Here is a 24,322-nt window from a genome sequence, read left to right as displayed (position 1 = left end):
TAAAGCTAATTAAAGAGCTTCTTTGCTCATTTTTAAGAATAATGTTATGCAACCATGTTTGCAGTTTAAGCTGGGTGCTACAATGTCTGTCCATACAAATAGCAAATCATGACATAATCATTTTAAGTGATCTAGATATTTTCATGAGAAAGCCAGACATAAGGCTGGCAGGACAGCTATCAGATCTCAATTCAAAGTGTGCATCATCATTACTGGAAGACAGAAGCATATCTGAAATACTTGTTTTATGGAAGAACTTATGGAGCTATTATAAAGCAATTTATATCCAAAATGTATTTTGGGGGAAGAGTAAGAAGCAAACCTTTATATTTGTAGTATCATAATAAAAGATTGGAGAGTGGTGGCAAATGGAGTTAAATTCACCTGATGGCCAGTCACAAGTGGTGTTCCCCAGGGCTCAGTTATGAGATCAGTCCTGTTTAATATCTTTACAGATGATCTGGATGAGGGGATCAATTGTTCAGTCAGTTTGCAGATGACACCAATTTGGGTGAGAATGTTGACCTGCTGTGGGGTAGGAAAACTCTGCAGAAGGATCTGGACAGGTTGGATTGATGAGCTGAGGCCAACAGTATGAGGTTCAAGAAGGCAGTGTCCTGCACTTGGGTCACAACAACCCCCTGCACTGCTACAGGCTTGGAGCAGAGTGGCTGGAAAGCAGCCCAGTGGAAAAGGACCCTGGGGATGGTGGTCGACAGCAGCTGAACATGAGCCAGAAGTATGCCCAAGAAGGCCAATGGCATCCTGGCCTGGATCAGAAATAGTGGGGCCAGCAGGACCAGGGCAGTGATCATCCCTCTGTACTCTGCACTGTGAGGCCAGACCTGGAATCCTGTGTCCAGTTCTGGGCCCCTCACTACAAGAAAGACATTGAGGTGCTGGAGTGTGTTCAGAGAAGGGCACCAGAGCTGGTGAAGGACTGGAGCCTTATAAAGAGCAGCTGAGGGATCTGGGAGTGTTTAGCCTGGAGAAGAGAAGGCTCAGGGGGGACCTTATTGCTCTCTACAACTACTTGAAAGGAGGTTGTAGTCAGGTGGGGAATGGTCTCTTCTCCCAAGTAGCAAGCAAGAGGACAAGAGGAAATGGCCTCAAGTTGCATCAGGGGAGGTTTAGACTGGATGTTAGGAAAAATTTCTTCCCTGAAAGGGTGGTCAGGCATTGGAAGAGTCTGCCCAGGGAAATGATGAAATCACCATCCCCAGAAGTGTTCAAAAAGCATGTGGTTGTGGCACTTGGGGACATGTGGTAAACATGACAGTGCTAGGTTAACAGTTGGACTCGATGATCTTAGAGGTCTTTTGGAACCTTAATGATTTATGATTCTATGAACATAAATAATTTTGTTTTCCTCAGAAATTGTTTGCAGCTTGAACAGTACAAAACCAAGCTGTTCCACAAACAAGACAGTGAACTAGAGAAAAAGTAAAAGTGAAAACTGAAGAGTGATTTTTTTTTCCCCTTTGTCAAGCTTAAGAAATATGAACGATAAATTAATAGCTTGGAGATTGAGGACATTGCAACGGTTAATAATAATTTTCTAGAACAAAATTTGATAATGGTTTGGATGGCTTTTGCAAATAGAAATGCTGTTCCAATGAACCTAATCCTCCTCCAAGTAGGGAAGCATATTAAAAACCTCTGCCAAGTAAAGGGGCAATTTCACTACAAGTATATTTACAAGAACTGGTTTTGACTGGCACTATCTTCCAAGAAAATTTAGCCAAATTCCTAACTGAGATCAAGAATAGGAAGTAATACTTAGTGGCATTTAAATGAATCTATGGATGGTCATATTTACATCACAGAAGCAGGACAGCTGGCATATGCAATAGTTTTTTCATCTATTATTCCCTTATCATCTACACCTTAAATCAAACTTGCCGAGTGCTTAACAAATATAGCAGTTTTCTATATTACTGATAAATTTACAGCATCTCCAAAATTTAGTGATGACTAGTACTTTCCACTGGCACTGTATGTGGTTCACTAGACTAGTAGGAATTTATATACACAGACGTCAGCCAGCAATTTTTCATATTACTGAAACCTCATAAACAAAGATGAAACAAAGTTATATATTTTTGTCATAGAAACTGAAAGTAGCCAAGATCACTGTCCCCTGTATTGAACAATGCTTCTGTTAAATCAATTTTTTTATAGAGAAAGAGTTGTTCTAGTAGTCAGTATGGAAATAACGAATTTGAAACTTGAGCAGTTCATCTTTATTTTTTCCGAAATAATTGGTCTGCAGGGTATTCCTGAAGTGAGCAATTACATGACACAAATACGAGGAAATCAATTTTTGAGATACCAAGGATAAAAAGAATTTTTTCCAGAATTACATGAATCGACCAAGAAAAATGCTGCTCTATTTCTCAGTGGAAAGGCAAAATTAATAAAATTTGATGCCAAGAAAGCCAAAGTGATGATGTGCCATCAGTCAGTAAAACAAGAAAGTGTCTTGTATTGTTACCGGTGATAAAGAAGATCTCAGCCGGGACACCGTTAGGTAGCTGAACTTGCTAAATGTTACAATAAAACTTTTGGAAATCTGACTGAAAAATCTTGTTACTATTAGCAATCCTCCTTGAGCACTTTCAGGGGTTGGACAAGATACCACAAAACTGGAAAAAGACAAAGAGCAGTTCTCAGGAGCCAAGTGGTTGCCCCAAAGCAAATAATTTCTTCTTCATATTCCTGGTGGACAGAGCCTTAGAAAACAGCTAGTGGAATATATCTATGCACTGCTTGATAGGGAATGAAACATTCCTCATTGGACACTTTAAAGAAGACTTTGGGTAAAGATAAACCCCCTGTTTGGAGGGTCACTGGTATTTTAACTAGATGCATGGACTAGATTATTTCCTGAGGTCCTTTCCAGCTCTTTCTCTACAATTCTCATGCTCCACAGAAATAAACAAGTACGGAAGTTACTGTGGTTTTGAAACCTAAAGTATTTTGTTATTCTGTTATTACTGTAGTTGTTGTTGCAGATGCAGTGACTGACCAGGCTACATTCACTATGTAGAGATGTTTACCCAGTGCATTTAAAATTTATCTGGATGATAAAAGATTAACACTGCTTTGAAGTTAATTTATGGCTTCTGAAACACACACATCAATACCCTTTCAAAACTTGGGAGAGACTTTACAAAGAGACAATTTCATTATTTACACAACTGAATTAAAAAAATCTTAAAATGGCATTGCCTCTTTGGGATTTTACTTGTTTACTTAATGGGCCTCTACATAAAAGCATTTTTGGCAGACACTTTATAGTCACTGAAGCAAAGGACTGATTTAAAACAGCCGCTTTTCACCACCTCCTGCTGCAACAGTATACTGGCAAAATAGCGTGGAGTTAATGGTACATAGGATGAATTCGGGTCTATTTTTTCCTTCAGAGTTTAAAATCCCAGCGCAAAGCTGATGCTCCAGGTGCTTTTGCTGTTGGCATATACTCCTGGTTCAGAATCCCACAATATGCTGAAGCAGTAAAAACATGATCAAAGATTTCAGCCTTGGAGATGAAGCCAAAAAGTACATGTCAGAAGGGTGATAAAAATGACAGACAAAAAAGGTTTCAACATATAGAACGTACATTTTTATTATCCTACTTTTTGGATTGGTGTCAAAGGTTTTCCAGAATCAATTGGTAAGTGAAACCACTGAATTTTCATGTGAAGTGATAACAGCATCTGCGAGACACAGGGGAAAGCATAAGAAAAGGGACAAAATATGTTTATTGTGAATTGTTGAATGGTAAATTCTGCAAACAAGAGAGAAGTTGAAAATAAAGTTCCACCAGCTAAGCCATAAAATGGCGTAAGAATGAGCTGTCGGGAGCTCTTTTCAACCGTGGTGAGTAGTAGAGCTGGCCGAGTATTTTAAAATCAGGCTGATGGACTAGCAAGCTGGGCAAGGAATCAGGCGTGTGGCAGCCAAGTATGGATCTCAGAGATTTGTGTGATGCAGAGGAGCTGCACACGCCGCGAGAGCGGAGCTGAGATGAGCTGCCCTTGCCCCTCGGTGTGGGCATCACTTTGCTCCCCAGCACCGGCTCCGACCGGCGGGACCAGCCTGGGGATTCCCGGTGCCGCTACCAGCTCCCTGTGCCCGCGCACCCAGGCTGCCCGCTCCCAGCGGGATGCCACGCGCGAGGCCGGGGCTGCGGGGCCATTCCGCGTGCGCTCCAGCCCCTGTTCGCCCCCGGAGACCGAGAGGCTTCGTGTCAGCTCAGGCTGCTCCGGCGCGGGGGTCCCGAGCGGCTCCGGAGCCCTCAGCATCTGCGGGCCGGGCCGGGCCGGTGCGCGGTGCCGGGGCGGCGCCGCCCCACAGGTGCTGCGGGCGGGGCGGGGAAGGCGGTGCCGCCCGCGGGCTCCCCCCGCCGCGGGGCGGGCCCAGCCCAGCCCAGCCCAGCCCAGCGCGGGGGCCGGGTCGCCGCCGCCACCGCCCCCTGCCGGAGTCGCTCGCCGAGCCGCGCCGGGCTGGGCCGGGCTGTGCCGGGAGCTGCCGGAGCTGGAACTGGTACCGGTGTCGACTCCGCTGCCGCGGCCGCGCCCGCCGCTGCTGGGGGAGGCGGCGCCGGTGCCGCGCCCCCGCGCCCCGCCCGCCCCCGGCAGCAGCAGCAGCGGCAGCGGCAGCCTCAGCACCTCCGCCAGCTCCGCCAGCAGCTCCAGCGGCAGCACCATGGACCTCTCCTTTATGGCCGCGCAGGTGGTGCGCGATGGCGGGAAGGCACCGGGCGGGACGGGACGGGACGGGACGGGAGCGAACCGCGGGCGCGCATCCCCTCCTCTCCTTTCCGCGCCCTACCTCTCCGCTCCAAAGTTGCGTCGGCGCGGGGGTAATCGCGAGCGGCGACGAGCCTTGGGAAAGGGGCGAGGACGGGAAAGGAAGGAGAAAAATAAGCCAGCTGGAGCTGGAAGTGCTGCCGAGGAGAAGTTGTCGTGCGCGGCTCGGGGCGCAGCACCTGTTAGCGCCCAGCGGCGGGGCCCGGCCGCGCCTCCGGTGCGGTGCCAGCGGCCTGTGGATGGGGAGGGAGATGCATCATCGCGCTGCCGAGGACAGGCTGTAAACGGAAATCGCAGATGCGATTTTTCTGTTCTTTTCCTCCCTTCCCTGCTGCGATTGTACGTGCATCTGTGGTTTGGTTTTTTTAAGTTGTTGTCTTCGCATACAGAATCCAGCTTGGCGTGTATGGAAGTACTCCTCTGTTTGCATGAACAAATTGTTTAAATTGCAGCTTAGTTCTGGATTCTTGCTCGAGGCATGATTGTGGGTGTTGGTGTTCAATGTATTCATGCTTAATATACTGAGAAGTATGTAACAGCTATAAGCCACCCAAAGCCAAAAATCATCATGGTGAATTCAGGTGAATTAGGTTTTTAAACTGACAAACGGTGCTGTGCTTCAGAGTCACACTCACCATTGCCTTTTCCAGGATAATCTTTTCTATTCATGTGGATACCCAAGTGTAGTTGGCTCTTTTAAGAATGATTTGGATCCAAGTTTGAGATTTTGCTGAAAAACGTCACCCATCATTTAGAGGCCAGGGAAGCCTTTCCACATGGTTGCTACCAGATGCTGACTTCATCTGGAGGTGGTTGGTGGAAGCCAAATCTAGTCTTTGTGCTGTTGTTCTATTTCATTAGTGCAATGACTATTTTGTCTTATTCCTTTCTTAAAGTCCGCTTCTGAAGGGGCGTCAGGCTCTGCCTGAAGGTAGAGTGAAGCTGTCTGAAGTTAGCAGTGAGCTGTCCAAGTATCTCTTCCTTTTGGAGGTATTTCTAAGAACAATATTTTTTTAAGGAAAACTGCAATGGCAAGGAGGAAAGCATCATTTCTACTGATATGAGGTCTTCCTGGGAACTGGAGTATTCAAAGGAAATTTTGTATGTGTCAAATCATCTTCCTGTGGTCTTTCTCAGCACAATCAGCGAGTTCCCTGTGTCCATCTTTTGTTCCCTAAGCACTGAGCTGAAGCAGAATGTCCCTGTAGCACAGAAGTGCAGCGCAGCAGCAGGTTTTACCTGTAGTCAGTGTGGTGTGTGCCAAAGCTGGGAATAGTGCTACCCATTCCTTTTCTATACTCTCCTTTATTCTTGCTGTCCCATAGTCCATGTATCTTCTACTCTAATTGTGCATTGAAAGAGCCACGAAGCTGGGTGCTTTGGTTCTCTCAGAACAGTTCCCTGTACAAGTATGTCTTAGTAATGTTATTAGTGCAACAGTTTATAGTGAAACGTGTGCTTTTCTTTCTCCTTAATCCTCTGGAGTTAATTTATTGTGTTCCTTACTGTGTTCACAAGATGTGACAAATGATAGGTTTGTTTCAGTGTGAGACAATACACCTTGGGAAGAAAGGATGGAATACCTTGGAGCTCTCTGCCACAAAGCCCTTTGGGTGGCGAGGAGAAGGTGGGAGGCAGTTGGGGCTCCCAGGTGTCTCTCCCAGGGGGAGCTTACTGGGCCTGCACAGCACCTGTTTCACAGGGCATGTGGGGGATTCCTCCAGGGGTTATTGGTGTAATTAACCTTAGATGAGCTGTAGGAGACGATTTCCTGGGCTCTTTTTCTGCTGAAGGAGATTAATCGGGTTGTTAGGTCACTTTGTATAGCAGATGCTGCACTTACCTCTGTTACTCCCCTGTCACAGGTCTCTTGTACCTTTCTTTCTGAACCGTCAGTTCTTTCCATTCCTGTCACCATATTGGCAATTAACTGCCAGTGTGTCACTCCTTTGATTTAGGTATTGCTTTCCTTCAGCTTTCTTTTCACTGCTATATCATTCTGTCTTTTTTTTGAAAAAATGCCATAATCTCTGTGGCATCTCTGGTGGTGCTGGAGTGGCAGGGTGGGGACCTTCAGTAGGAAAATAGGTAATGCCTAAACTGAGATGCTTCATGGCATACAAGCAATGCTTGCCTCTCAGGTTAATTTAGTTTCTACAGAATAATGCAGACTATTTATGTTCCTGTAAATTGCTTTTGTGTATTATCATGCCTTTGCACTGCTCATTGTGGACCAAGTTGGCTTTGCTGGATATCCTGTGAGACACCATAAATGACCTGTACCTTAGAGCCCCAGTGTGATGGATAGGTAGAAGCAGAAGGTGTGTGTAAGTTAGGTTACCACTTGCAGCCTCAGTGATCCTATAGTGTGTTACAGAGACTTAAAATATGGCCTCCTTCTAAGTGCACAGGATGAAAATGTCAGACCAGATAATGCAACAGTTAACAGGGGATTTTAAGTAAAGTTTTGGTGTATTTGCTAAAACATTCAGTGGGTGAGAGTTTGCACATCTGGATAACTGTATTGGTATGTTCACCACTCTGGACACCTGAACACAAGGAACCCTGCTTTCTAGAGGCGTTGGGTAGCTATATAAATAAACCTCATCTTTCATATTCAGCACCTCTCCTCCTTTTCAAGATGTCTTTGAGATGATTTGTGCCTTGGAGGCCCTGAAAGCATTCCATGTACCAACAGAAAGATAAACAAAAAGCTCCCTAGAATTATATATTTTATGCTATAGAAAGGATAAGACTTTGATGATAAAAATTATTGTTGTGGAACAGGAGACTATCAGGGAGTAATGCTAACAAATCTGTGCAGTGTAGATGCAGCACTAGGTTTTGGATGTCCAGCTTAAGCAACCACATCTGAACACCTCAGCTGTATTATATTTATTAGCTATGCCATGGAGAACAGCTTTTGACTGTAACAATTAAATCTGTTGTTAAAATAAGCCTTTTTGCATCAGTGTGTTCATCAGTAGTTGGTTGTGCAGGCTTAGGTGTCCTCTGTTCTGCATGTGCTCTAATTGACTTTGGGTAGGGTCAGTTGTGCTAATAAGTATGACTCTCACCTAGTCAAAGCCTATTAGCTAGTGATTTTTTTTTCCCATTTTAAATCCATGTTTTAATTTAAGTAATGCTGTAAACCTCAAGATACTATGCCAAAGATGTTCAGCCACTGCTAAGCTGCATGACTGTCTCATTTCTGCAATATCGTTCAGTGATTTCAGAGTGCTCTCGTAGTCTAGGTAACCTCAGAAATAGCCACTTCTTTTGGGTAGACACTTTTGCTTCCAGCAAAAGCCTGGGTTTGGGGGATGTTGAGCTCTGCATCCAAGCTAAGAGCACTCGAGGCTTTTAGCAGGGGTTAAGGGTTTGCTGTCAGATGCCGAGGGGTGAGCTGCCTCCCTTCCCTGCTTCTGACACACTAAAATTAATATTCATTTAACAACCAGCTGATGGAAAAGAAATAACAATCAAAATTGCATCTGGGTTAATGGGAGCAGGGTTGAAACATATTCAACTTGGAAAAAACAGAAGCTCAAAATGGGCAGAAAAACTGGGAAGATTGAGAAGAAAAAAATGATGTCATGGTGTTCAGTGTGGAACAAATCGATATGAGCTGAGCAACACCTGCAGTCATAATGCCAGTTATGTGTTTTGCAAGATTTATGTTTGCAATTTAATTTTCTTTGAGTTTTTTTCTTTATTTTTTGTTTCATAATGAAAATAAGGAATGGATTTCTTTATTTGCAATGTTTTTATGGTTGTGTATATCTTCATACAGTAAAAATATTATTTTAATTGTCAGATAAATGGCCTTTTCTTCTTTTACATATAGAACAGGGAAAAGGTAGTAAGATCTTTGGGAGTTCTGGGGATAAAATATCTGTGGATATTTTTTGAACTCAGTTATATATAGTTCCTGTTGATTCTCCATGTTCAAAAACTCTTTTTAAACAATTTCTGAGGATTTGGAATACAGGAATTTGAATTCCTTATGTTTAGTTTAATGATTAAAAGTTATATTTTTATAATCTTTGATTTCAATTGGAGTCTTGGGGATTTTTTAAAATAAGAAAAATTATGTCATGCTTCAAGAGCTAGAGAAATAAGTGAACAAGTTTGGTACAGAAAGCAAAACGATTAAAAAGTAAAGATATTTTAAATGTCATTGCTTTTGTGTTCTGTATTACTCCTCTGGGGTTTCAGGTCTGGTCAGTGATCATTTAAGTCACTTTAAGCCTTTCATTGCATTGACAGTAACTAAGATCCCCAAAACTGGGAGATAGTCCTTGTGTCACTTGAAGAAACCCTATAGCTACTTATAAACCTGGCAGAATAACAACTCCAAGGCTGCCATGCTTCTGCATGAAACATACATTATTAAGAGATATGCAATTTCTGGAAAGCACTGGAATACACAGAGTAAACTGAGTTAATTTAGAATCAATAATGTCATGCAAGTTATTTTTGAAAATATAGTAGCAGAATCTACAAAATTTAATTTGAAATAAGATTTCTTTTTGACTTATTATGGAATCATAGCATCATTGTCATTATGTCATTTTTATGTTGGAAAATACTTGTAAGATCTAGTCCAGCCATTAGTGTGGCACTGCCAAGTCCACCACTAAACCATGTCCCTAACTGCCACATGTACACATTTTTTAATTACCTCCAGGGGTGGTGACTCAACCACTTCCCTGGGTAGGCTGTTCCAATGCTTGACAACACTTTATGTGAAGAAATGTTTCATAACATCCAATTTAAACCTCCCCTGGGACAACTTGAGGCCATTTGAAATTTACCCTGTCCCTTGTTACTTGGGAGAAGAGACTGACCCCCATCTTGGCTACAATCTCCTTTTAGGTAGTTGTTGAGAGTGATAAAGTCCCCGCTGAGCATTCTTTTGTCCAGGCAAAACAGCCCCAGCTCCTTCAGCCGCTCCTCATCAGACTCATGCTCCAGATCCTTCACCAGCTTAATACTCCTATTTTCCAGACGGCGTGGGCTGCCCATGTGCATGCTGCAGAGCTGCTGTGTGCACAGAGGGTGTGCGTGGTGTTTTTGGACACCCAGCCGCCTGACCAGAGCTGCTGCAGTTCCAGAAATCCCAGACATAGGTTCAGTATCCTTTAATTCCTTTCTAATTACATTTCTGGATATTAGAAGATGCACAATTAGAATCTGCTGTACTCTGCTGTACCAGCACAGAGGAACCAGAGGCAGGATAATACTGCATTTGTTTTCCCACTTTTTCTTTATCTGTTCTTCATCTCAGGAGTCAAGAGGGATTCAAAGCCTTTATTAACTGTGTGCTCTTTTTACAGCAAGGTAATCTGAAGGTATTAAAAGCCAGAGGTTTTAGATTTGTGGGTTTGGTAGATTATTCCCACTAGCTCAAAACAGAATCCAGGCTGCTTGCTCAATGTGAGCTGGCATGTCTGTGTGCACCATACATGTGCCAAGAAAGCTGACTTCGTTGCCTGCCTCCAGACAAAGACAGACCTTTCAATCATGTTTGCTCTTGGAGAATCTATGTGTGACAGTGCTGAATGGAGCGGGCATTTGGAAGCTTTGACGTTTCTGGTGTATGCTCAGGACTGATGTAGTCTACTTTTTTCTTTTAAAAAGTGGGATTGCCAAAAAGTAAGCTCTAAGCCAAAACCACACGGAGAATCAGGAGTTAGAGATGCATGAACAAAGACATGATACTTGTCAAAAGCTGCCCTGATTATAATCCAAGACCTAAGACAAAACCTCTTTTATCTATAACATTAAACATTAATAATGTTAGCTGGGAGCATGTAGTCATTCTTTTACATAACCAGTTCAGCATTCACTTCTGTACAGCATTATAGGGCACTGACCATTACTCTAGCACCTCTGCTTTCTTCCAAAGGTTAAAGTAGTTTTCTCTGGCTTCCTTTGATTCCTCCAGAATGTCTTGACCTGTAATAAAGAGAATTAAAGCATCAGAAGCTGAAAAAGCAGATCAGAGTTTAACTAAGGATGTCTCAGGTGCTTTGGTTCAAGCATCAGTCCTGATGCCTCACTGTGGTATGGCACAGCCACAGGGACCAGCTGTGTAATCCAGATGTTGCAGAAGTCCTGTTCTGTGGGCAGAAATCAGTGGTGCCCTCATCCAGGATATTGCCAAGAGTTGAGGTGAGAATCATTTTCTGGAGAAGTGTTTCTGGTGGCTACTTGGCATAATTGCATTAGATTTTTATTAGTAAGGGGAACATGAATCTTTTCTTACCACTGCAGTAACACTGCAGAAACAGCATTTCCAAGTCTTGTATAGGAGAAATTTCTGTTCTAGCAAAGCTTTTGAAAATTCATTGGAGCTTTGGGCATACTGGTTTTACAAAGTGTTGATACTGCATTTTGGAGGAGGCTGTTGTTACAGGATTGTGCTTGTAATTGCTGTCAAAAGATGTTAAAAGCGGTGATTCCGATCCAGCAAAACACTTAAACACTTACTGCACTTGGAACACATGTATATTGTTCCGGTAACATCATCAGGACTGTCTGCTTGCTCAGAATGAAATATCTTAAAGTTTGGCACGGATGGAGAGAGAATGCTTTGAAATTCATAAGAAAACGTCCTAGGAGAGCAAGAGGAAACCTACTATTGATCATATTATCTCTTCAGGGAAGGCTGAGATTATGTGTTTCAGAGTGACTGTATTTTCATCAATTAATAGCATGACCAATTTCTCATAGGACCTGCTGAATAGTGGAAGAGGAGGATGTGGTAGGAGGTGGATAGTAGGGAAGGGAAAGCAGGATGTGGCTCATGTGCTTGCATGTGTTTGTGCAGTTAGTTATGTGCACCCTTGCACAATGAGGGTTAGAAGAAACTGGAAATAATTTATTTGTCTTTGACATGCCCATTAACTGTAAGATTAATTCTTTGAAAGATATTTTTTTTTTTTATTATTTACATGGGTTTCAGCAGTTACATACTAAAGAGTTCACAAAGGGAGCAGATCTCACATATTTCCATCTTTGTTAAGTATGGAAAGGAGGGTTGTAATATAATTGCAAATGGACATTCACATGTTTTACACAGATAAAGCATGAACCTTTCACAACACAACCGATGGCAGCAATAGCTTGGATCCTATTGTACACAGAGAATAGCTAGAGATGGCAGGTAAGAGGAATGGAGCCTGAAGCAGCACTACATTCATGCCAAGCATCTTGCTTTTTCAGGTGGCTGTTTTTTTGTTGAGCAGTAAGAGCCCAACCCTGTTCTGTAGTGAGCAAAATTATCCTGGCAGACTTGATGAGAACGGAGTTTCTGGTAGTAACTGGATAACCCCATGGTGTTGGGTCCTCAGAATCCATAGGCTAGAAAATCTAAACAGGCTATAGACTGGGGGGGGGGGGTGTTTAACCTTGTTTTTGGCTAATCTAGGCTGAATTTCTCAATTCATTGATGAGCTGCAAACATGGGGATGAAGATTCTGATTTAAGTTTTGTTGGAAATGGGATGGATGCTCATCAGTTAGGGAGCTAGTTTCACCACCTTGCTAACCCCATTCCCATAACAGATAAAAGCAAAAAGCTCCAAATGATTCAAAGGGTTGTATAGGATTTAGTAAAGCAGTGTGTGCTGAATTGACCATACACCATCAAATTAAATCATTGATCAAAGAAAACATTACAACATTCAAATGGAGTGCAGTGATGTGGAAGCAGAAAATGAGAGCATCAACCCAAGTAAATTCAGAAGTGACCAACTCCGTTAGTTTGCTATGTCTGTCTGCTGGACTTTCCTAGAAATTCTGTCAGGAATTGCATTTTCTGCCTAAGCCGGTGACGTCTGATTGAGTCCTCTGTCTGTTGTTCTGGCAGACTTCTTGGTTGGATAAGTATGGTATCCTAAATGATTTTTAAAGGTATCATTAGAAATAATGATGGCTCTCTGTGGTTGTTTTAAATACTTTTTTCCCAGTGAATAAATGCTCAAGTGTGAAATGAAAGTCCTTCAAAATTGGTCATAAACTGATGATAGTTGTCACCACCCATCAGTGGCTTGATCTACGTCTTGTGCTGGTGAACACATCAATAGTGGCTCCATTTCCATGGAGTAGCAGTGGGATAAATGCAGTTGAAGCTTTTGGCAAACATGATCCCGACATTATATATGCAAGTTATTAGCACTTCAGAACAAAAAAGGGTCAGAATGAAGTGAATGAACTCCTTGACATCTGGTTTGAAGGTACTGCGTGGTCAGGGTGTGCCCTCCTGTCCCCTCTGGATCTGCAGTGAGCAATGCCTGTCCTTACACTGAGCACTGAATAGGAGTGAAAAACATGGCCAGCTGGCACACAAAGACCAGGAGCACTGAGCACTTACTGAATGTATGCTTCACAGTGCTGGAAGAATTGCAGGAAGCAGAGGCAATACAGGATGGAAGATCTCTCGCTGTGAATACGACCCCTTGGCATGCACACGGCTGCCACAACTGATGCTGCGAGTGGTAGTTGTTACCCACGTGTTCCCTCGCTGGCTCGCACACCCACACAGTGCTTTCAGGTCTGTCTCACAGCACTGCCTTTTTGAAATGACACCTACTCTTAGACTGAGTCTTTAGTCTTTCTGTTTTGAAAGCTGAATTCCACACTCCTTGTAGCTGCCAGAGCCCAAACCTGCCAAGCAGAAGCTAATTAGAAAGCATTAAATTACAGTCCCTTCAGAAAAGCTCAGTGCCTCTGTGAAGCATGGTGCTGGATACAGGGCCACTTCCTTTTGTTTTGCAAAGTGTTTATCTCTAGTTTGGAAATGTTTTAAAAAATAATAATAATAATGAAACCTTTTACCCTCTGCTGGTTCCGTTTGTTGCAATTTTTTTCATAAGCCTTTCAAATATTATGAAAGGGAGAACAGCCTAGGAATGAGCTGTGCGTGACTAAAACAAAGCCTAACTTCCATCAACTTCCACTGTGGCTTTTTTTTTCTGCCAAAACCACTGAAAGAGCATTTGCAAACTGTGGGACGGTGTGCTGGATTCTGTCACTGAGAAAAGCTACCAGCCCCACAGTCACTTTATGGAAGGGGAAAGGACAGCTCTGTCTCTTTGATTGATGTGTAGAGGTGTTGAGGTGTATATTCAGAGAGAAAGAGCAACAATAGGACTAACGAGGAAGGAAAAATATAAAAAATTAAAGTTTTAAAGGATTTCTGAAAGTGCAGCTGAACCCAAGGACTTGGGGCAGCTGATCACATTGAAATCCTCTCAGACCTCAATTAAGTGTATGCCTAAAGTATGTAATTCTCTGAACTACACCTCTGCTTAAATGAAGTTATAATTAAATGCCTTGATAATCTGCAATAAGTGGCAAAGCATTTTGAGGTATGGTACTATCTCTTCTTTAAAAATGAGCTCCACTTGAAATAAATTGGGTTATATTTTGTCTTTTTTCCTTACCCTCCTTGGCGCAAGACATAAGTTTTTATGGATCTTTCCCATGGGTTTTCTCCCAACTTTTCTCTTGTATGACTGTATAACATGTCAGGTTATACAGTCAGCTTATACAGTTTTACACCTTATACAGTTAAACCTTATACAGTTAAACCTTATACAGTCAGGTTATACAGTTATACCAGCTCAGGTATGCAGTTCTCTTTGGGTATCTTCTTTCTTCATCTCTCATATCCTCCATTCTTACCTTTTATAAATTACTTCAGATGCTACAGTTGCACCAGCTCAAGTCCAGATCCTGCAGAGATTTGAGCTTAGTTCTGCAAAATGGGGGCCAAAGTGTAAACAATTCTCATGTTCAGGGACAAGGGATGCAAGTGCAAAGTCAAATGCTACAGTCATTGAAAATCTAAGCAACACAGCAGAAGCTTTCTCAGTTGTCTTATTCAAGACAGAAGCATGTTAGAATGTCTGCATGTCTTTACTGGGCTGTAGGTTAGTAAAAATTGAGTGATGCTTGAGTAAAATCTAAGCCTCAGGAATGGAAGTGTCACCTCCTCTGCTCTGTTTTGTGTTTTGGTTGTTCTCCAGCTGGAACAGAGCACGTTACAACCTCAATTTGAAAAGTTCTGAATTCTCTTCTCTAGATGCTAAGCCCAGCTGTCAGTTGGAGAAAAATATTGAAAATTCATTCACGAACACTCTTCTCTCTTTGCCTATCCTCCGATATCTTCCCCCCACAGACCTAGAGGACAGCTTTATTGAATGTGTGGTTATTAACATGAAGGCATGCCAAATGGTTGCTGTTCTGTGATAGGATCCAGGCTGTTAAATGGTTCATTCTGTGTTGGTCTCTGAGCCATCTGATTGAGCCTACTGTGAAATGTGCAGATGAGCAAGGCGGTGAAATCCTGCACTGATTTGTTGTCAGGGTGGCAGATGTTTTATTCTCCTGGTGTGTTCTCTGGCATTTCTCAAGGACGTGAAACAGAAGCAGAAGAAATTGAATTGCTCCTCTCTCTCCCACTCCCTTGTTCTCCGAGGTAGTTTTGCAACTCATTTCTCCTGTAATCTTATTAAGTGTCAGAAGAGGCATGCACCTCCTGACTTCTCTTACAACTGTGCTTTATACTTTCATAGGTAACCTTCTTTACCCAGCCAGCTGTAGTTTTCAGCATGGGTGGTTTTCATGGTACATATCTTGCTTATCACTTTAGTGTACATAATACCCTTAACAGTGCTTTAAAGATGAACATTTGGATGACTAAATAAACATTCCTGCCTCTAAAACATTTGTCTCCTGACCTGTGGTGTGCACAGGATGTAGCTGGCAGAGGGAGAGGGCACGGAGAAGGCAGAAAACAACATGCTGATGTAAGCTGCTGTCTGGGCTGCCATGATAAGCAACCCCTTGCTGTTCCTAAAAGCCTTTGGGTGGCAGCATATGCCACAGGGAATGCTGACAAGTGAAGGGAAATGGGAAACAGGTAGCAAAGGTAGGTTTGGCCAAACTCTGATGTCTTCCTTGAGCACACAACATGGTATGATTTGAATTGATGTATAGAATGCTGGCCAGCTCCCAGGAGCCAGCTCATTATTTCTAAAACTGTTAGAAATGTCAAAGCCAACTATTATTAAAAATCTTCAAATTGGTTCTAGAGGACGATAAATGGAATTAGGAGATTCTCTTCTGAAATGAAAGTTGGTCTTGTCTTGCCATCTGATTTTTGCTGTTAGAAAACTAATCACGTAGTTTTACACTCTAAGTTTATCCTTGCCTAAGCAAGTGTATAAGTTCATTGACACAAACAGATTTAATAATTTTTTAGTGTTAAATTTTTTAATTAAAAAGAAAAATTCCATACCTTGTGTAGCCTATAAATTATTACAGTAATTCAACACAGCTCCACCATACCCATGTTATCTTTTTTTACAGAAGAGTATAAAGATTCACCTGAAATTAAAGGATCCTGATAGGGAGGCAGAACTGCCCCATGATGCTACAGAGGAGATAAGGGTCTTAGTGAGAACTGATTCCCAGTTTGGGGCTTCTTCAATGTGGAAGCTTAAACTGGCATGGGTTGCAGAGGCAAAACAGCAAGTCTTTCTTATGCCTCATGTGCATAGTCAGGTGGCCCAGCTGGTGAATGCTCAGAGCATCCCTCAAGTTCTTCTGGATATTGATTGAAGTTATAGCTTGAAACCTACAGCCTTGTCTTTTGGTACTTGATTCATGACCATCAAGCTCTGAGATTCTCATGGTTTTTTTGCTTTGTTTTTTTACCTATGGATTCATTTTCTTCAAAATGAATTTGGCACGTGATCGTACACAAGCTTGGAAAACTGGGACTTTCAGACTCTGCACCATTTCAGCAAAACTTGGCCAGTTTGCAGAACAGGGTGTGCTCTTCCCCCAAAATAAGCAGCATCTTTCTGCATGCTGATTTTGACAGAAACCCTGACACCGGTTATAGAGTAGTACAGCTCATGCACAACTCTTTGCCTCAGGATCATACTATGCTCCTGTCTGTCCTAATAGCCATCCTGTTCACTGCCTGTCTCTCAGGAGGAGTGGAGTGGTGACAACAGAGGAGATGCAGCAGCTGTCACACCTATTTACAGCTTCTCAGTCACTGATGTGAGAATAAACAGACATGATATTCCTGCAGTTGCATTGTTAGCAATTTTTAGAATCAGTCACTTGAAAAATATCAAGGCACAGGTAAAATAGCTCTGTCATCGCTTTCTGTGGTTTACAACCTACTGCTTGACCTGAGGATTTTCCTCTGTTTCTGTTAACTTAATAGAAGTGTTAAGGTCAAGGCCACATATTTACTTGTTGAAAGCACACATTTTTCTTCTGAGTGAAGTTGTAGCATGATTGGATGTGACTCACCAAATGTAGGAACATACTGATTCTTGTCCACTGCTGCTATTATATTCCCTGATTTTATTACCTGCTCTGCAGTGATGAGTAATTCTCACATGTAAGCAAGTGGTATTTACTATAAAAAAGGCCAAGTGAATTTATAGTTGAGCAAATGTTTAAAGAAATAACAGTTAGGGATTGTTTTCCTGTTTTGTTTGAAAATGTAGAAGGGAAAAGAAATTGAAAATACAAACATTTTGATATCCAAGAAACAAATTCTTGAGCTCAGATCTTCCAGCATTGCATCCCCAGAAACGTGGGCATGAAAATGGTTATATTTAGTCACTAAATCTTTATTAAAGTCAAACAGTGGCTGACAGTATATTTGTAAACAAAGCAGTTAAGTCAGGAAAGTTGACAGGATTAAAATCTGTGGTCTATTTTGGGGGCTGAAGTGGAACAATTTCAGATAAACAGAAAGAGGGTGAGCCCCTAATACCCCATACAGACACAGCATTTGGGGACATGGATGTTGTGCTCTGTTTTTCCTTTTGTCTCTGCTTTCCTCCTTTTCAGAGCTGCAGAGGGGACCACACAGAACAAGCGTCTCCTGGCAGGAGCTATATTTTTGGCTTGGAGATGAGAGCAATCATTCCTTGGGCGCAGCAGATTGGTTACACGGTCTGCTCGCTGGTAATCGCCCCTTCACAGCTGCCTCTTGGAGATGTGCTCCAGCACAGTGGCAGCTACAAAGGGGCTTTGTAATCAGGCTGGCCTGCGGTCAGTGTTCCTAACTGGGACTTACCTATCGGTGTTTTTGTGAAGTGTGTGGGAAACAGTGTGACTGCATATTTAAAAGCTCAGTATGGATGGCGCTTTCAGGGCCGTGACTTCAGAGCTACCATGAAACTCCTTATGTGTCTTTATTTCCTCTCATTTTGGGCAGCTTCATCTCTCTCACTGCCACCTTACTTTAAGGTGCTGCTGCAGCCTTGCACTGAGTTCCTGAGTTACAGCAGCACATTTCAGTGTTAGAGTCTCTCTGCCACCAGTAGTCCCTCCTTTGCCATGGCTCTGTGTGATGGTACTGTTACTTTCTTTCCTGCCTCATCAACTAGTACTAAATAAGTTGGGTGCTTGTCTCTTAGAGCCACTAAGGATGCATTTACTCAATAACTTACGTTCTCTGTAGGATCCTGCATCTGGGAGCGGTGTCTCCTGGTGTTGTTCCCACTGGTTCATCATTAGGAGAGCTCTGCATTTCCCTGAAGGCACCAAATCGTAGCTTCCAGAACATAGCAGTTGGCATGTTTGGTCTTTTTTTATTCCCACATACTTTTTTCCTCCTGTTTGTCTATTTAATCCTGAAGTAGACTTGGTTTTGTGATTCTTGGGAGTGCTGGAACTAGCGCTGGAACCAGTGCTTCAAGCAGCACAACTCCAGTCAATTTTCAAATGAGGTACTCTTTCGGTATAGGAATATTTGTTTCATACACAATCTGGGCTAAATTTATTTTTGTAGATCCAAATTACACTGTGGGCTGTGCTGCTCAAACCCAGCACTGGATTAATGTTGTGAGAACCATCAGCAAAAACCCCTGAATTCTCCAGAACTGGATTTTTTTTTTTTTAATGTGTTTCACAGAAGACACTAGATAGCCTCCAAATCTGTTCTTTGGAAAATGCAACAGAGGAGAAAGGATGTTTGTGAAACATGTGCTCTCAGGTCCACATCTCTGTGTACATGACTGTTGAGTGCTCAGTGCTGAGAGCAGCCATAAAACATCAGTGGGAATGGACACAGGCCTTGCCTGCATGACATACATATGACCAAGGGAAAACAGTGCACGTTAAAATTGTCACATGCTGGAGACACATAGTAGAGTTGGAAGAAATACAGGAATCACAAACAGATGTAAATCCACTTGCTCTTACTGTCTTCCAGGCAGTGCCAGGGGTCCTTTGGTGGTAGCTGCTTCTGCAGCAGAGTAGGCAGTGTGAATGCAGTGCCCACAAACTGCTTGTCAGTGGCAGAGTCCATAAGTAAAAGGCAAATTAGCCTTGCACAGACCTGTGGAGGGAAAAATACAAGCTGAGGAAATAACAAGTGACTGCTGAACACTCTGCTCTTTGCTGGATAAGGAGCAAACTGGAAATACTATGAAGATTTGGAAACCTGAAATTATTAACTGAAGAAACAAGGAATTTTTTTTAATTTGTCTTTGGCCTTTTCCTTTTCTGTCTCAATTAGTTTTCTGCTTTCAAATGAAGACCATTTGAATCACAAATAAACTCGTGTCAACCATCTCATCCATCCTTCTGTATTTCCCTTCAAAATGTCATCTAATTCCAGCTGGCCAGCAATGATCTCTTCCATTTTCCACTTTTTATATTTCAGGGCTGCCTCTTCCCATATATCCCTTCAACCTTGCATTAAATTCTCATATATAGCAGAGCGACTTCATTGTTTATTTCCCAGCATACGTTCTGAAAACTGTCCTTTTTTAAAGTTGACAAAATACCGGGCAGTGGCTGGACTGCTGGTGCCTGTAACCTTCCAATTGCAGTTCTGTCTCATTGCCATCTTTGCCCTGCTCCCAGTCCTTTATTTTTGGGATTTGATCAAGATCTTTTTATTTATTTTCATGGTTCCAATGGGATACTTATATTTAACTAGAATTGTTAGCACCTAGATAGAGTAAAAAAAATTAAAATTTTTCAAATCACAAGTATGGGAATATTCAGCCCACTGAACACCATTTTGAAGGATTTGAATTTTTTTCTTTTTCTCCACATCTTTCGAGAAAATGAGCATAATTATATTCCCATACATGCATCCATATACGTGAAAGCTGTCAGCCTGTCAGTAATCCTCCCAAAAAAATTCTGCATAGTCACTGGCTGTTTATCATCCAGCTACTGGGTGCCAGGTAGCAGCACCCTTTTCCTCTAAGCGATGAATTGGGTAACTCAGGAGCCTGACACCATCCTGGATGTATCTTACTTTGGCCAGCACTCTTCAGTGTTTTTCATATTAGGGGTAAAGCCAAACAATCAAAAGAGCAATCAGTTAAAAAATGGAGATTAATTAGTTTAAATAATTATGTGAAGTAACCTGAGAACAACTCTGAAAGCTGCTGACAGTGGTGGTAAATCCTGTTAGTCTTTCAGTTTTAATGCTCTCCCCTCCATGGCAATGGGAAGAAGCGCTCAAGGCAGTGAAGCAGACAGGAACGAGTCACTGCTTTGTGGATATCCCTCTTTCTTTTACTGAAGCAGTCTGAGTTCCCATGCTGCTTCATTCACTTGTGGGGCAGTCCTCATGAGCACCCGGGTCAGCCCTGTGAGTGGGAGAGGGCAGCCTGTTTGCATCTGGTCTCAGCTGTCTGCTAGTACACCCCTCCTCTTCCAGCAATGTGGCATTTTTTGTAATTGAGACAAAAACAATCCTGTGCTGTTGTGCATTGCATCGGCTTTCAGATCTGGATTTCCAAATCACGTGTTTAGATTCAGTTTTCATGCATCAATACATTAGAAAGACTCCATTTGCGTAGTCCATTTCAGGTTGTAGTTGACTAGGTGAAAGCTGAGGTTGTCTTGTTTCTTTTCAACAAATGCACTAGTCCTGAGGACAGGAATTGCATGTCTATGCTGGCTCCGTGTCTTTGGAGAGGGTAGAAAAACCTGATGTGTGGGATATGAATGAGGAAGTTTAAAAAGAAGGGGCTATCACCTTGAACTTAAGTCAGCACCTCTATGTTTTGTGTCAGATATGCTTGGAGTGGTTTGGGTCCAGTTAGAATTGGTCTGGTTTAGATTAATTTCTTTTCGCTTTCAGTGTCTTTATGGCAAAAAGAGGCAGATTCATTATGAATTTGCTGTTCATCGTTTTGTGTCATGATATGAGAATTCATTTGAAATCATGATACAAAATAGCTGTTCGTTTTTATTAAAATTACATTTAGTCTTGCTGGTAGCTTCTTTTCCTGCTTATCTTTTTCACTTGAAAGAACAAGATGGCCAGCAGATGAAAAGGATATCATCTGGAAAAAACTTTCTTAAATGTGCCTTTCATGCTTGTTGATTTCTCAGCTGTGGAGACTAGTGCATCAGTGTTGCTTAAGTCAAGCATTTATATTTATATTATAGTACAATGCAGAATCATTACGGTCATAGACTTCCTGCTTTGACATGAGAAATATCCTTTCCTTATGTTATTCAGCACTTCATGCAAAAATGTTTGATGTTTCACTGGGAGATGTTGTTACTAGCAACTGAAGCATTTGTCTTAGTGACATCATGTCTCTTAATCAATAAAAGATCACAGTAACCTTTTGAGAAAGTAGAGAACATCAGTATTCCTATAATTCACTCCACCAATGTCAAACTTTTCATGTGCAAAATATCTCATTTGCATTTCTGCAAACAGGAGAAATGTCATCATGTAAATTACAGATTTAAATGAAGGTCCAAGATGAAAATCATATGGATCAGATAATATTTTACAGTTGTCAACTCATATTGGTTCATCTTGTTCTGTTTGTAGATGCCCAAGTATAGTTGGCAGATGGCAATCCTGCATTTTCTTGTTTTTTCTACTGTGATAACTAGAGATCAGCAGGGGTCAGCTGTGCACTTTTCAGCCCCAGAATGCCAGACAGCCTTTGACCAAAGCCACTGTGTTTTCTGAAGAGAAGAATGAACATGCCCTTGTATTTTAGCTTCTTGGTGAAAAGTGTTCAAAATCAGCCTTTGGTTGATCTGTAATTCTCCTAACAGAAGCAGGAGAACAGCTTGCTATGTTTTGAGTTTGTTCAATGTTGTGAAGCCATTGGTTCATTAGGATTAGTGAAACCAGCTGTAGATAAGAATGATTGAAAATTAACGTCAAAATATCAATAGTCCATTAAGGATTAAGGCAGTTTTGGAATTAGAGCTGAGATGAACCCTGAGAATCCTTCAGAGATCCATCAGCTTGTCTTGTGGTGGACACCAAACAAGTACAAAAAGCCCTGAAGAGCTTACAATCAAAGCAGATATGATAAGGCAATAAGGAACTTTAAATATGAGTAAAAGGGGAAGATTAAGGTCCATTGAGAAAATCAGTTCTGCTTTTCCTTTTTTTTCCTCCTTTATTGTACAAATAGTCCAATTTGTGACACAGATCTTGTTGTGACACAAATCCTGGCTGGCTGTTTTTGCTGCTGTTCTCTGCATGTGAGCAGATGCTGTCTCAAAGCCTGTCTCTTTTGGAGCCTTCATAGGCCACAATCATTGGCAGACAGGGCTGGGTTCCAAGGCTAGGTAAGGATTTTTGTGACACAAGACAGACTGTACTTTTTATTGAAAGGTAACAGTGTATTCTGAAGACTAGAGTGACCCGATGATATTTCCTCAGTAATAAGCTGTGCACTCTAATGCTTTCTAGAAATTTTATTTCTTTTTTTTCTCTCCATCTGATCAGTAAGACATGGATGAATTATTAATGTCCCTTCTTTTTTTATTTTCTTACGGTACAACTGTAAGGAGCTTGAAATAGAAAGGATGGGCATTAGTGAGATTTACAGGGAGTGTGTGTATCAATGGATAAGGGGCACTGGTGGTATTTTCAAAGTAAAACTTTAGTTTTTCTGCATTCCTCAAAGAATGAACACCTTCCCTTTGGGGAAACACAAGTAGTGCCTGCACAAGGGGATTATAGAGAAAAATGGGTCCTAATGGAAGGTGAGAGGTGGAAGCTTACTCTTCTGCTACAGATTGAGCAGGTGAGTGACCAACCCTTCTGTCTCTGAGGTTGGCATGCGAAATCCCAGCTCTATTTTCACCTTTGAGATGATGCATATTGGTTTTGGTATCTCAGTGCTGGGATAATTTAGTGCCTTGTGGGGGAAAAAAATGCTTCTGTGGGCAGAGCTAGGACACACAGATGGGATCCAATCTCTGCTTGGTATTTGAAGAACATGTTTAATATCACTTATATATATGTGGGAATTGATGTGTAGTCACACTAAGGCTCTGTCCACCCCCAGAACTGGAGAAACAGAAGTGTTTGCTTTTGTTTCCGCTTCCTTCTCTGTTTAAGCTGCAAGAACAAGAAGTTGTTTTCAATAAAATTTAATGAAATGAGATTCATGACAGCAGTGCTGCACAACAGCAGACTGGAGCTCCATTCTTGAGCTGCATTTTGATGTGTTGTCATCTGAGCTCGTAAGACCCAAGTTGAGAAACACAGCCTTGGACTGGGAATGAGTGTATCCATTTCCCATCTCATCCTTAATAGATCTATCAACAGAAAGATGGAGTTGACGAAGGCCCACTGTAAAATCTTGTGGGGGGTCGTATCTGAAATAATCAGAATGACAAATTTCTTGGGTGGGAGTTTACTCTGGACCAGTGTGAGGTACACAAGGCATATATGATTTCCCAACAGATTGCCTTCCCCTGCACATATTTACGATGCACCTCTTCCTTCTGACCCCCTGCCTATCTCAGTCTTCTCGTATCACTACCTTGTGTTATCCTTTCAGCAGCAGGTGATGGTCTAGGAACCCAGACCAGAGGGTGAACAGGAGTAGCACACTGTGGCTTCCCAAGCACAGTCAGGGGGGCTATTGCTCTAACGTGCAGAGGCTGTAACAGGCACCAGCAGTCTGACAATTATTCCTCTTTCTGGAGCAGCATGGCCCAGTCTGGTTCTCTTACCTCTACTGCAGTATCTGAATATCCCTGTTGGATGAAGCAGGGTGTTGGATTTTGTGAATATTCTTTAGTTGTGTCTTGTCAGTTTTGCCTGCAAGCGTGTAAGCCCTGCAGCTCTATGAAATCAGTGACATGATTGTGTATGACAGTCATTAGTGGGTGAAACAGAAATCTGTCTGTGAGCATCTGTTTTGAGGGAGCCAAATATAATTAAAGTTTAACCATGCTGCATTTGCTCTTTTATTTACTGGGACCCAGTCCTTCTTAGGGATCGCAGTCACACTCCTTGAGGTCCTTCTGAGGAGTTTGTCATTGTGTGTGTGTTTCATATAAGTGTGTTTTGTATTACAGGCTGGGTCAAACAAGTTTGTTCAGAGGTTCACTTGAGGATAATGAAACTCTACTTTCTTGGATGTGTTCAAGTTTTTTCCCAAGGGGAATACTTTTTGGTTTCAAGTTGTTCTGAATGGGCAGACACTATACTGCTGTGTTTCC

At 42.2% G+C, this 24,322-nt stretch overlaps 1 protein-coding gene across 2 annotated transcripts in view; it reads left to right on the top strand.

The window, feature by feature from the left end:
• The first annotated feature begins 4,495 nt into the window (after positions 1-4,495).
• Positions 4,496-24,322, top strand: part of CUNH14orf132 (chromosome unknown C14orf132 homolog) — a 42,282-nt gene continuing 22,455 nt past the window's right edge. Inside the window, exon 1 of one of the 2 annotated variants that reach the window (XM_051806464.1) lies at positions 4,496-4,737. In XM_051806464.1, coding sequence (XP_051662424.1) covers positions 4,711-4,737 — 27 coding nt within the window. In that variant the 5' untranslated portion in view covers positions 4,496-4,710. Of the gene's footprint in view, positions 4,741-24,322 lie in introns of both variants that reach the window. The other variant, XM_051806462.1, reaches the window with a different exon arrangement.

This window comes from Manacus candei, unplaced genomic scaffold, assembly GCF_025592945.1.
Source record: "Manacus candei isolate 608988 ecotype Guabito, Panama unplaced genomic scaffold, ASM2559294v1 h1tg000067l, whole genome shotgun sequence".
Lineage (NCBI taxonomy): Eukaryota > Metazoa > Chordata > Aves > Passeriformes > Pipridae > Manacus > Manacus candei.
Note: the sequence above shows the minus strand (reverse complement) of the source record. Positions and strands in the feature narration are given on the sequence as shown.